We start from the raw sequence: 12,901 nt of genomic DNA, 5'->3' as shown, positions 1-12,901 counted from the left end.
AGCACATACACACAAAACATAAGTGCTGGAGAGGATGTGGAGAAAACGGAATCCTTGTGCCACTATTGGTGGGAATGCAAACTGGTACAACCACTATGGAAAACAGCATGGAGGTTCCTAAAAAATTTTTAAAAAAACCAGAACTACCATATGATTCAGCAAAACCACTTCTGGGTATATATCCAAAGTAAATGAAATTACTAGGTTGAAGAGATATCTTCACTCCCATGTTCCTTGAAGCATTATTTACAAGTCAAGACATGGAAACAAAGTAAGCGTCTGTCTATGGATGAATGTATAAAGAAAATGTGTTGTATATATACAATTGAATATTGTTCAGCTAAACAACAAGGAAGGAAATCCTGCGCCTTGTGACAACATGGATGAACTGTGAAGGCATTATACTCACTGAAGTCAGACAGAGAAAGACAAATACTGTGTGATCTTGCTTATACATGGAATCTTAAAAAAAAAAAAAAAAAACCTCATAGAATCAAAGAGTAGATTGCTGGTTTGGGGGAAAAGGGGGAAATGAAGACATGTGGTCAAAAGGTACACAATTTCAGTTATGAGATGAAGTGCTACGAATCTAATGTACAGCATAGGGTCTAGCGTTAACACTGTATTGTATTCTTACAAGTTGCTAAGAGAGTAGATCTTAAAAGTTCTCACCACATAGACACAAAAGAAAGTAACTAAAAAAAAAAAAAATTAAACAGGCCAAGGCTTTGATCCAGTTTTTGGTTTTACAGATCATTCTGGTGTCATTCTGCAGGCTAGCATAAGGGGAAAAGAGACCTGTTAGATATTGCTACAAACAGTCCTCAAAGGAAAAAAGGATCAGTGGCTTGCTCTAACTAGAGTCTCCAGGTGGACACAAAGAAAAGGAAGAAAAAGCTTGGCATGAGATATATTTTAGAGGTAGGGCTGACAGAAAATGGAATTCATGTGGAAGATACAGGAGAAGAAAATACCAAGGGTGACTCTTACATCTCTAGCTTGAGAAACGAGGTTGACAGGTGGTCCCATTTATTGAGATCAGGAACTCTGGGCAGGAGGGTAAAATCAAGAGTTCAGTCTGGGGCATGCTTAGTCTGAGATGTCTCTTAGAGACTCACTTAGACATGACATGCAGGTACTGGATGTGTAAGCTGGAAGACCAGGCAAGAGGAACTGACTGGAGTTCACAGTTTAGGAGGCAAGCACATAATCTGAGACTCACTGTGACTCTCTTTTAATTGATAATACAGATGACTTCAAATAATTAAGCAAGTGTCCTCCAGAAGAGCAAGTAGACTTATTTGGTAAGAAGGTTCCAGTCTACTGAGTAAAGAGGAACACATAGAGGCAGAATTCATCTCTAGGTAAGGAAGAACTTTGTTAGCCAAACCTCTGTGACAAAGTCCAAAGGCCACCGCACAGAACGGTGAGCCTTCTATCAGATTCCGCTGTCCCTGGGAGGACCCTACAATAGATGGTCTATATGAGACTATGCTCTCTGTTACCTTAGATTCTCACATGCTGGACTTTCCCCCTCCATTTCTGTCTACCCAGAGCCTAGAACCTGCACAACCAAAGGAAACTGTGCACTGTGTGTTCAAAGGCTCTAGGAAGGGAGCTGGATACACTGATCTAGTCGTTCTTTCTTCAGCTACTCTAGGGAATAGGGAAGAGGCACTCCTCATGAAAGTGGTGTAGAAATAGATACTTCAGGGCAGGTCAGGGGAAACAGAAATAGATATTTCAAGGCACAGATCTAACTAAGGGCTGATGAACAGGATGGATGCAGTCAGATGACTGAAACATCCACAGGGGATTTTCTTCTTTTGATCATCAGGAAATCAAAGTTATTAATCTGATAGCTAATTAGCCAAGCAAAGTGGAAACATTTAAATCCCACTCTGGCAAACAAGTAAAAATCACTAATTAAAAGAGTCTTATCTATAAAACAAGAACATCTTAGAGATGAAACAGTTATGAAAATATCATCCTCCTCTTTCATGGACTCATCAGTTCAGTCGAAAACCCACTGACAAAAGCAGTCCTAACCTGTCCAAGTTTGACTGACTCAGACAGCACAGCTCTTCTGAACCTTTTCCAGGTAGCTGGGCACCACCTGTAAAAGCACATTCTCACTCAAAACCATCAATCACACAAATAGTTTTTATTAAAAGCACGAGAAACAAAGCATAATCCCTCCATTTGACGGGTTGTTTTATGGGTAGGTTGCCAGCCTGTCTAAAAATATATACAGAAATCTAAATTCTTCAGGCTTCAGAGGAAGACTTCTATTTTTTCAAATAGTTTTTTAATATTTACTATTATAATTTTTTATTTGGCTGCACTGGGTCTTAGTTGCGCCACACAGGATCTTTAGTTGTGGCATGTGGGATCAAGTTCCCTGACCAGGGAGCGAACCTGGGCCTCCTGCATTGGAAGCTTAGAGTCTTAGCCACTGGGGCACCAGGGAAGACCCAGAGGAAGCCTTCTCTGGAGTGAAATCCAGCATTTCTCGGGGCCTTCCCTCACATTTAAGCAGAGGTAGGCTTCTGGTTGTGGTCTCCCTAAACTCAAATAATTATTCCTTAGGGAAGAGGTAAGACTTTACAGCTTTTGTTGTCTTGGAGGAAAGCTCAAAGACCCTGAAGTACTCAGGAACTGTACTAGAGGTCTAGAAGCCAGGAATTGACTCCCGCATTGGCTGGAACCCCTTTTGATAGGTGCCCGTTCCTTCACGTGAGAGATGAGGCCAAGCTGTTCCTGGAAAACATTCCAGGATCCTAACAACTCTGCCTTCCCACAAAGAAGCTCTGTAAGCTTCATGCTAATGAGCCCACTTTCCTGACATCATCCTGTCCGTGGTTCACCTTCTTAGAGGAGAAAGTAACTTGTCTGGTGGTGACCTTACCTGTTTTTCCTGCTCCGCTTTCCCCAGTAATCAGAATACACTGATCTTTATCTTGATCTCTTAGGGATCTGTATGCTTCATCTGACAGGGCAAAGCTGTAGGGGATAATGGAAAAAAAAAGAAAAAGTCCTTACAATTCAGCTCATTATTATTCGTTTACCAGATATAACAGGCTCTTTAAGTGCCACTGATATGTTTCAGATAGAAAGCAGAAACACCACATTGTTCTTCAAATTCTTCAAGTAAATAAATAAAGTTATTTATTCTTTGTGGCCCAAGTTATCTTCTCCTATGCATTCCCTATTAACTAAAATGGTATTGATATACTGTACACCATAAAGATATGCTTTATTTAACTCAGATGCTATATTTACAGCTTACTTTATTAGAATCTGGGCAACTAAGAGAACCAAGAAAAAAATTTACATCACATGTCCACAACTGGATAATGTTGCTATTTCCAGGATGATACACTGGAGTTTCAAAACACTGAGAAAAAAGTTTTTCAAACGTTACAAAATGTTATCAAATACTAAATAGCTGATACTACCATCACAAAACTGAAAACAGAACTACCACCTTCACAAACAAGATGGTAAAAACTATAAGATCCACCAGTGGCAGGTGGTCCTGTAGGTTTGCCATGGGTCTTGTACAGTCTTGGGCTCCATGGTGACAAAGGGCCCTCTATCAAGTAAGCTCTCATGTCGACCTTCCCTTCCTCAAAATCAACTAACAAGGTAAATTTTGACTTCCTCTAGATAACTGAAAAATAATTTTGACAATATGATGCTGTCTTAAAATAGGTAAAGCTCCTCTTCTAATTCATTTATTTTGAGTCTACCTAACGTGAAGAATCGGAGAAGGCAATGGCACCCCACTCCAGTACTCTTGCCTGGAAGATCCCACGGAAAGAGGAGCCTGGTAGGCTGCAGTCCATGGGGTCGCTAAGAGTCGGACACAACTGAGCGACTTCACTTTCACTTTTCACTTTCATGCATTGGAGAAGGAAATGGCAACCCACTCCAATGTTCGTGCCTGGAGAATCCCAGGGACGGGGGAGCCTGGTGGGCTGCTGTCTGCAGGGTTGCACAGAGTTGGACACGACTGCAGTGACTTAGCAGCAGCAGAAGCAGCAACAATGTGAAGAACACGCTAGGAATGCAAAGATAATTAAGATTCAGCCCTTCTTTGATGAGTTCTCAGCCAAAAGTAGGGGAGAGATACAAATAGAGAATAGATAAGTGCAAGGAAAAAGAACCACACAGGGCCCTCAGTAGGGTGAGGACTGGAGCTGGAGTATTTTAAGAGGTGGAAAAAACAATCCTAAAGAATTAATCAGCAAGACAAAGGGCTTTGAGGTAAAAACAAAGGCCAAAATAACCTAGAGGTAGGCTAAGGTGTATGAGCAGTTGCATGCTGCTGAAAGGCAAGGCCTGAGGACAAATGCACTAGAGAGATGAAGTGAAGTTGCTCAGTCGTGTCCCATGGACTGTAGCCTACCAGGCTCTTCCGTCCATGGAATTTTCCAGGCAAGAGTACTAGAGTGGGTTGCCATTTCCTTCTCCAGGGGATCTTCCCAACCCAGAGACTGAACTCAGGTTTCCCGCATCACAGGCAAACACTTTACCGTCTGAAGCACCAGGGAAGCCCAGAGAGATGAGCAGACTCCAAATCAGGAGAATGGAGCCACCCAGGGGGACTGTAAGCAGAGGAGGGGCAGGACCAGATAGTAACCAGAGTAACAGGAGCTAAAACAGCAACACTTACTCTGCACCAGCATGGGCCTCAGGCCCTTCGTATTTAAGGATTATAAGTCTCACAATGAAACTACGAGGAATATATTGTTTATTAGATGATATAATATTTTCAGATGATAAAATCATGGCACAAAGTAAAGACAGAACTTGTCAAGGTCACACTGGCAGTATGACGCAGTGGAGCCCAAACTGAGCCCTGCTCTTGACCACTGGGCCACACCACCTCTGTGCTCTGGACAGATCGCAGGGTCATGAGAGTACACGAAGAGAGATCCATCTGGAGGCAAGGAGCCGGGTGAAAGGCTGGGACACTTGGAAGGGCGTCAGTTCAGCCTTGCAATCACAGACTTGGGCTTTTCTTCACAAAGTGTGTGCCGCCATTAATATTGACAATGCACTGAGCACCTTCAATCTGCCAGGAGCTGAATCTTATGTGAACAATGTACACTGATCTCTTTCCATCTGGCAGCCCTCCCTCCCTCACCCTCAAACCCCTTTAGCCATCCCCTGAATAAGCAGTGCCCTGCTCACCCCCAAGGATGCTCAGTGGCGTCATCGTCGTCCAGTGTTCCCTGATTTCCCAAGTGATAAGCAATCAAGCCCCTCTGTGTGATTGCATACTGTTGTTGTTTAATTACAAAGTTGTGTCCAACTCTCTGTGACCCCATGCACTGTAGCCTGCCAGGCTCCTCTGTCCAGGGGATTTCCCAGGCAAGAATACTGCAGTGGGTAGCCATTTCCTTCTCCAGGGGATCTTCCCAAGCCAGGGATGGAACCCTCATCTCCTGCATTGGCAGGCAGATTCTTTACCGCTGAGCCACCTGGGAAGCCCCACTGCATCGTGGGACAGTGGAAAAAACAGTGAATCTGGAGGCAGAGGGCATCCCGGATGGACAGGATTCTCTGGGCCCCAGAACCACAACTTACCACCTACAGGACCTGGAGCAAGTCACTCACCCTGGCTGAACTTTGGTTTCTCCAGGTACAAAATAAAGAAATGTAGCCCTGTACTTTAGCTCAGAAAATTAAATCAAACTGTATGAAAGCACCTTAAAAGTGACTAAGTCCTCAATAAATGTCTAATGTCTTTCTGTATTATAATTAGTTATGCAGACATCTTCTTATCCCTTACCAGAGTGTAAGCTCCTGGGGGCACAGCCTTTCTGTGTAATTAATTTTCGTGCATTCCACAGAGCTATAAACATAAGACATTGTCTATACCAAAATATGAATGAATAAATGAGTGGACCTTCAAGTTTTGACAAAGCCCCTAATGGACTGAGCTCCATGAAGCAGGAAACTCATATCTCCTATCGCCTTCAGACAGGGAAGGAAAGCTTTACTTGGTTTCTTATTAGCCTCCTCCTCCCCTCCCATCCCTCCCACTTCCAGACAATAGTTCAGCAAAGCCAGTGTCATCTTCACCACTGGCAAGAACCGCAGGAAAGCACGTTACGCCAAATACAAATGAACTCTTCCAATCATATATTGATATATTAGCTGACCTCTTCATGGATTAACACAGGCCTTTCCCCAGGCTCCCAGTACTGCAAGTTAGGTTTATATATTATACCATCATTAGATCCCAAATGAAACAAAATTACTTCTAACATGATTAACCATATGTGATTGTGACTGCACACATATATGCATGTATACACACACAAACACGGGCTCAGAAGATGACCAAATGACCCTGACATGGGTGTATTTCCCGTCAAAACACCCAGGTGGAACACTGAGTTTTCTCTTGTCTATCTAGACAGAATCATTAACTGCTGTCCCCCAACCTGGGCTTGATGCACCTAGTGGGGAGTATATTTTAAGATAAAGGCTAAAAGGGATGGTTATTCTGTCAGGTTTCTGAAGAGTCAATAATTTCAAACTGTCATGAAAATTTACCAAGTAAAGTACTCACACATTGGGAAAACTGGCCCGGAATACGAGTACATCCACTTCGAGCAGAGTATAATGCCATCTTACTTATTTCACATAAACACAAGATCTTGACTTCACTTAAAAAATAACGCAGGGGCCAGGACGCCAGCTCCCCTCCCGACCTTACTCTCTCTCTCTCTGGCGATGTTCATTCTTATTGCCTTTCTCTCTGGCAACTTTAGCACGTACCCATCACCACAGCCAACATTTGTAACTAAAATGAAACCACATGCCAGTCTTTCCAACCACTCTATAATTAAGGAACCTAAATAAATCTTTAGAGCAGTTTTTACTTAAAAACAGTTGTGACCCATATGCTTCACATTATTTTGTGAGCATGTCAGCACTGTGATTTACCACACACAAAAATGAATGGTTTACTGCACTGTAATGATGATAACTTAAGGGGCAAACATGGTCTTCATCGCACCACATCAAGAGCAGGGCTTCATCTATTTCTTCTGTCCTCTACTTGAGCTCCAAGAATAGCGACAGCCTGACGTTTGAATGCAAGTCCCCCCCTTCATTTCCAGATCAGCTCAACGGCTGTTCACTGAGGGTCAACCTTCCACCAATATCAAGCATGTTGCTGCACATTTGCAAACAGTTGTATCTATCATTTATAGGTTTTGGAAGCTAGATTTGGGGCTCATATGTCATTCCCTGTCAGAGCAGAAGATTGTGTTGCATGTTCAAAATTACCTAGCCAGTATTCATGTTCTTTCACCATTTCTGTTCAGAATGGGAATCTCTGCCATGGTTCTGCTTTTGTGGGCATCAGGACGTCCCTGCCCAAAACTCCAAGCTCCTCACCCTGTCATTTTCTTTCTAGGTTTCCTTCACCTACTTCAGGGAGCAGAAAAGATGGTGTGACACCAAATATACCACCCACCACCACCTAAAGCTTATGTTCTCCTAAAGTGAAGATCGCTCAGTCACGTCCGACTCTTTGTGACCCCATGGACTGTAGCCCGCCAGGCTCCTCTGTCCATGGAATTCTCCAGGGGTGGGGAGCTGTTCCCTTCTCCAGCAGATCTTCCCAACCCAGGGATTGAACCGGGGTCTCCTGCATTGCAGGTGGATTTTTTACCAGCTGAGCTACCACGGAAGCCCACCCACGTTCTCCCAAGCAGACCCCTTTTCCTCAGTCCCTCTGGCTCTCCTAATGAGGTGCTTGAGGAATCATTCTCTAAAGCAGTCTAATCCATTCTGAAGACTTCTAGTTTGTTACCTCCTCTGGCCAAAGTGTTACACAGAACAAATTTTGTCTTAGGAAACTTTCCTAGCCTTAGATGACCATTTCTACCTTTCTGTTTCTTTTTTTTCAAGAACTCTCAAAATGGTACTTCCTTTCATTCAATCCTGAATCCTAGAATACTTTCAAATCACACTAAGGAAATTCTGCTTCTGAATTTAACCCTCTTAAAACAGTTCTGTCTCAAGATTCTCATCCACTTTGAGACCTACAAAACTTAACTATTTCTCCACTTTCCAGCTCTGATTCACCTCTAAAAACAACATGCTTTTAAAATTAAGCAACAACAACAACAAAATAAAGTGCTTTCTAAAAAAATTCCTAACCTCTAAGTGTGCCACCAATTTCTAACTTCATGTTAAATCTGATTAAGGAGTAAGGTCCACAGCAAGGACATGCAAGAGAAGGAAAGAAAGAAAGGGAATTATGTGTGGTGTATTTCACACAGTATCCTTGAGGTCTGTTTGTTTATTTGCTGGCTTTTAAGGAGAAACACAATGCTGGCCTTTCTTGTAAAATACTATTGCAGACATCTGTGCACCTATAATTGTCTCATATTCTTAAGTCAGAAACATTCACTTGTTTGAAAAATAACACTGAGTTAAATTAGTGTTATGCTCTTCTGTGACACATTCATCCCACATCTTAAGGAAAAACTTCAGGGAAAATAAGTTTTTATACTTGTTACAAGTAACTATAACTTTTTATCCTGGAAAGCTTTGTTCCATTCTTGTCTTATGCCATGTTTTCATAATTCTCACAATATCTCAAGCTTTTTCATTATTATCATGTTTGTTACAGTGACATGTGATCTGTGATCTTTGATGTCACTATTATAACTTTTTGTTTCATATTGTTTATTTAATGTATGTACATTTTTTAAGATTTAATACTATTACATACTTTACTATGAGACTATTGTATAGTGTATACATAACTATCATACACACTAAGAAACCAAAAAAATTTATGTGACTTGCTTTATTGAGATAGTCACTTTACTAAGGTAGTCTGGAACTGAACCCACAATATCTCCGAGGTAACTGAACCCACAATATCTCCGAGGTGTGCCTAAAAAAGCACAGTAAATTAACATATTTACAAAAATACATTTATTCATTCCTATATAGCAACAACATTGGTAAGCATTCTTAACAATCCAAGAGAAGGCAGAACAAAAGTAAGCCTCTCTTCAAAATAAGTAGCAATGGGCATATGTATGCATGCGTGCGTGCTAAGTTGTTTCAGTCGTGTCTGGCTCTTTGCGACCCTATGGACTGCAGCCTGCCAGGCTCCTCTGTCCAAGGTTCTCCAGGCAAGAATACTGGAGTGGGTTGCCATTCCCTTCTCCAAGGGGACGTATATATACTATGAAGTAAAAAGGAAAGATTATGAGAAAGAAAAAAAGAACAGAATTTGAGGGAGATAGATGGTAAATGGACCTAAATGATGGCAAGGTTTCTGAATTTTACATAAAGCAGTACAACATTAACTATGTATGGATCTTGAAAACTTTAGCCTATACATTATACCATGAACAATCACAAAATAATAACACAAAGAAGTATAAAACAACAAAAGAATTAAAATGGAATTCTAAAAACAAATTCAAATTATCCGAAAGAAGGCAAGAAGAAAAACAGGGAACAAACAGAAAGTATATTATTAAATGGTAAACCTAAATTCAAGCACATCAATAATTACACTAAATGTTAATGGACAAAATACTCCAATAAAAAGGCAGAGTATGTTAAAATGGATAAAAAAACAAAATCCAATTTGATGCTTCCTATGGAAGTCAAACTTAAAATATGAAGACATGGATAGATTAAAAGGAAGTAAGTTGAAAAAAAAATACATACATACATACATATACACACACACACACCATGCCAAAACAACAAAAAAAGAAAGAGAAGTACATTTCACTTTCTTTTCTCTTTATTCATTTAAACTCAAAGAGGTCCCTAGTTGTCATTTCAATGAAAAGAAGGCTGTTATGCCATGGCATGACATATGGCAATTAAAGATGAAACTTCATTAACTTCAATCATTTTTAAAAAAATATTTATCAATACTTACTTTTTAAAGTTCATATGTATTCTTATATCCTAAAAGGCTTGCTTCTATTAGGTACAAAACAGAAATCTCATCAGGGATGAATTATTTTAAAATGACATCTGTTCTGAAGTGACACAGTTAAGGCATCAAATAAAGCTCAAAAGTCAGGTTTTAAAATTAGATATAACAAATGGGCACAAAAAGGTTCTTCTTCCTCTCTAGAATTATACTGGCTTTCAAAAAACAGACTACAGAGTATTTTTGTAAATTTTCATAGACGAAGTCAACCTCAATGTACACTAGGTCTCTCAATATTTTTTAAAGAGTCACTCAAAAATACATTCTAGACAGTCAAACATAATCACTAAAGGGACAAAAACCATAGTATTAGAATGTTTTGTGTGAATAAAATGGTTTGTAGGTATTGTAACGTTCTAAGGACTAACAGAAGTCCCTGTGTAATTAGACAAGAAATTCTTTTCCTTAAGTATTAGAATTTACAAAGCTCTTTAATTCATCAGTTCACGTGCTAGATATGCAATATAATCCAAAACAAACAGCAAAGAGCACTTAAGGGGTAGTCTTCTTTCAAGATTTTAGGAATTTTATTTACAATCCTCTTGCGATGGAAGAAGCTCTGAGGCATGCTCACATTTTCCCAACCCCATGGACCCGACCATTATCAAAATTATGATGGGAGTTCCTCAGTTCTACTCAGCACGGGGTCAGCTGGCTGAGGGTCCCTCGACAAAACAAACACCTTCCTTCTCCCGGAGAGGGATGTGAAGGTGGACTGAGCCAAGGGGTGACTCATTTCCAAAGGTGAATTGTAAAAGGCAGGTACTGAGGACACACATTAGTAAGTAGGTAAGAGGTTTAAAAAGACTAAATTACGTTAGGAATGAAAAGGACTGGACTTAAGATATGAAGGCCCGAGGAGGAAACATCTGCCTTCAGGGCCTAGAAGCTGCTCTTTAGCACTAGCAGTAATCCCGTGTGTTGTTGAGGACTTCCTTCTGCAAACGGTGTCCTGAGCATGAGAGACCACGGAGCAGAGCCCCTCACAGGGCCAGCATCCTGCTTGGGACTTGGCAAGCAGTTAAAAGCACAGAGGCTGACTCCACTTTATCAGGCTTTGCTGCTGAAGGGCCTTATCTCGCAAATTAATGAAGTGTGGTTGGTGTCTTCTATTTTGAACGAGGTCCTCTAACAACTAATATGGAAGAGTACGCGGAGGTTAGAGCAAGAACATCCACAAGGGTGAGGTTCCCAGGCACCCCCAAGCTAAGAGGCATCACAGTCACTGTGAGCGTTCTGGGAATAAAGATGAAGAGAATGTCTTTTAACAGCTTAAAATCGAACAGGAAAGACATTAACCCCCCCCCCCCAAAAAGAGGCACAGAAGAACATTAAGGTGCATAACACTATTCATACAACAGGAATTCCACTTGAACCGCACTTATTTCTCCCTTCTAATCCACTCCCACTCTTCAAAAAGATTCTATCTGAAACAATGACACAACATGACAAGGTTCATTCTACACAGAATCCTGAGTTCTGTGTAGAGCTCTGCATTTCCTATATTTTTTGTATCTAACTTCTACCATTACACAGGATATCCTTTCAATGAATATGATAAAATAATAAACAGCACAAGCAGCAAGCATTCTGGCCTGTCTTCTCTGGTTCTCCATTGACTTTTTTTTTTTTTAATTTTTATTTTTTATTAGTTGGAGGCTAATTACTTTACAATATTGTAGTGGTTTTTGTCATACATTGACATGAATCAGCCATGGATCCATTGACTTATAAATAGATCTGAACAGATTTCCTCATTAAAAAAAAGAAGGTGTGGGAGAAGACAAGAAACATATGATCAATCCCCTAAAAAGAAAAACGGGGGGCAGGGAACACAACTTCTACTGAGAAAGGTATATCACAGAAGACAGGTATGTAATATCAAAACCCTGAGGCATATGCAAGGACAGAGACTGGGAGAACACAGAAAACAAGGAGGAAATTGTGTTATTTCCTCTGTTCAGAAATTAACAAAACACACCTGATTTGAGGGGAAAAAAATCAGACAACTAAGCTCTTAATGCAAATTCAGTAAGCCCTCAAAGTATTTTTAGCATCTCTTTTAACAAAAGAATACTAACAAATAACCTTTTGTTACCCAACTCTCACAAAAGTAAGCACACAAAGGCTACAAAAATAGCCTTTTTTGCTTAGGGTAAATATAATTTAAACAAACTCCCAAGCACAATTGTTTCCAAGATATTTAGCAAAATAGCTTATTTCAACCAACTTATGGCTTCCCTGGTGGCTCAGTTGGTAAAGAATCTGCCTGCAATGCAGGAAACTCGAGTTCGATCCCTGGGTTGGGAAGATTCCCTGGAGAAGGAAATGGCAACCCACTCCAGTATCCTTGCCTGGGAAATGCCATGGACAGAGGAGCCTGGTAGATTACAGTTCATGGGTTGCAAAGAGTAGGACACGACTGAGCGGCTAAACCACCAACAACCGACATCATGGTTTTTTATGACTTTATTATAGGAAACTCAAACTTCGGGTTAAAACTACCTATTCCAAGAGACAAAACGTGGTCCACTGGAGAAGGGAATGGCAAACCACTTCAGCATTCTTGCCTTGAGAACCCCATGAACAACAGTATGAAAAGGCAAAAAGATAGGACACTGAAAGATGAACTCCCCAGGTCGGTAGGTGCCCAATATGCTACGGGAGATCAGTGGAGAAATAACTCCAGAAAGAATGAAGGGATGGAGCCAGCAAAAACAACACCCAGTTGTGGATGTGACTGTGATAGAAGCAAGGTCCGATGCTGTAAAGAGCAATATTGCATAGGAACCTGGAATGTTAGGTCCATGAATCAATGCAAATTGGAAGTGGTCAAACAGCAGATGGCAAGAGTGAATGTCGACATTCTAGGAATCAGCGAACTAAAATGGACTGGAATGG

General features: G+C 40.8%; 1 protein-coding gene across 5 annotated transcripts in view; it reads right to left on the bottom strand.

Annotated features, from left to right (window-relative positions):
• The window catches only part of MYO1B (myosin IB), a 187,243-nt gene that overhangs the window by 90,476 nt on the left and 83,866 nt on the right, over positions 1-12,901 (bottom strand). For all 5 annotated transcript variants that reach the window (XM_070458468.1, XM_020892734.2, XM_020892735.2 and 2 more), the window contains exon 4: positions 2,909-3,003. In XM_070458468.1, coding sequence (XP_070314569.1) covers positions 2,909-3,003 — 95 coding nt within the window. The remainder of the gene's footprint in view (positions 1-2,908; positions 3,004-12,901) is intronic.

This window comes from Odocoileus virginianus, chromosome 30 (genome assembly GCF_023699985.2).
Source record: "Odocoileus virginianus isolate 20LAN1187 ecotype Illinois chromosome 30, Ovbor_1.2, whole genome shotgun sequence".
Lineage (NCBI taxonomy): Eukaryota > Metazoa > Chordata > Mammalia > Artiodactyla > Cervidae > Odocoileus > Odocoileus virginianus.
This window is presented reverse-complemented; position numbering and strand designations above follow the sequence as displayed.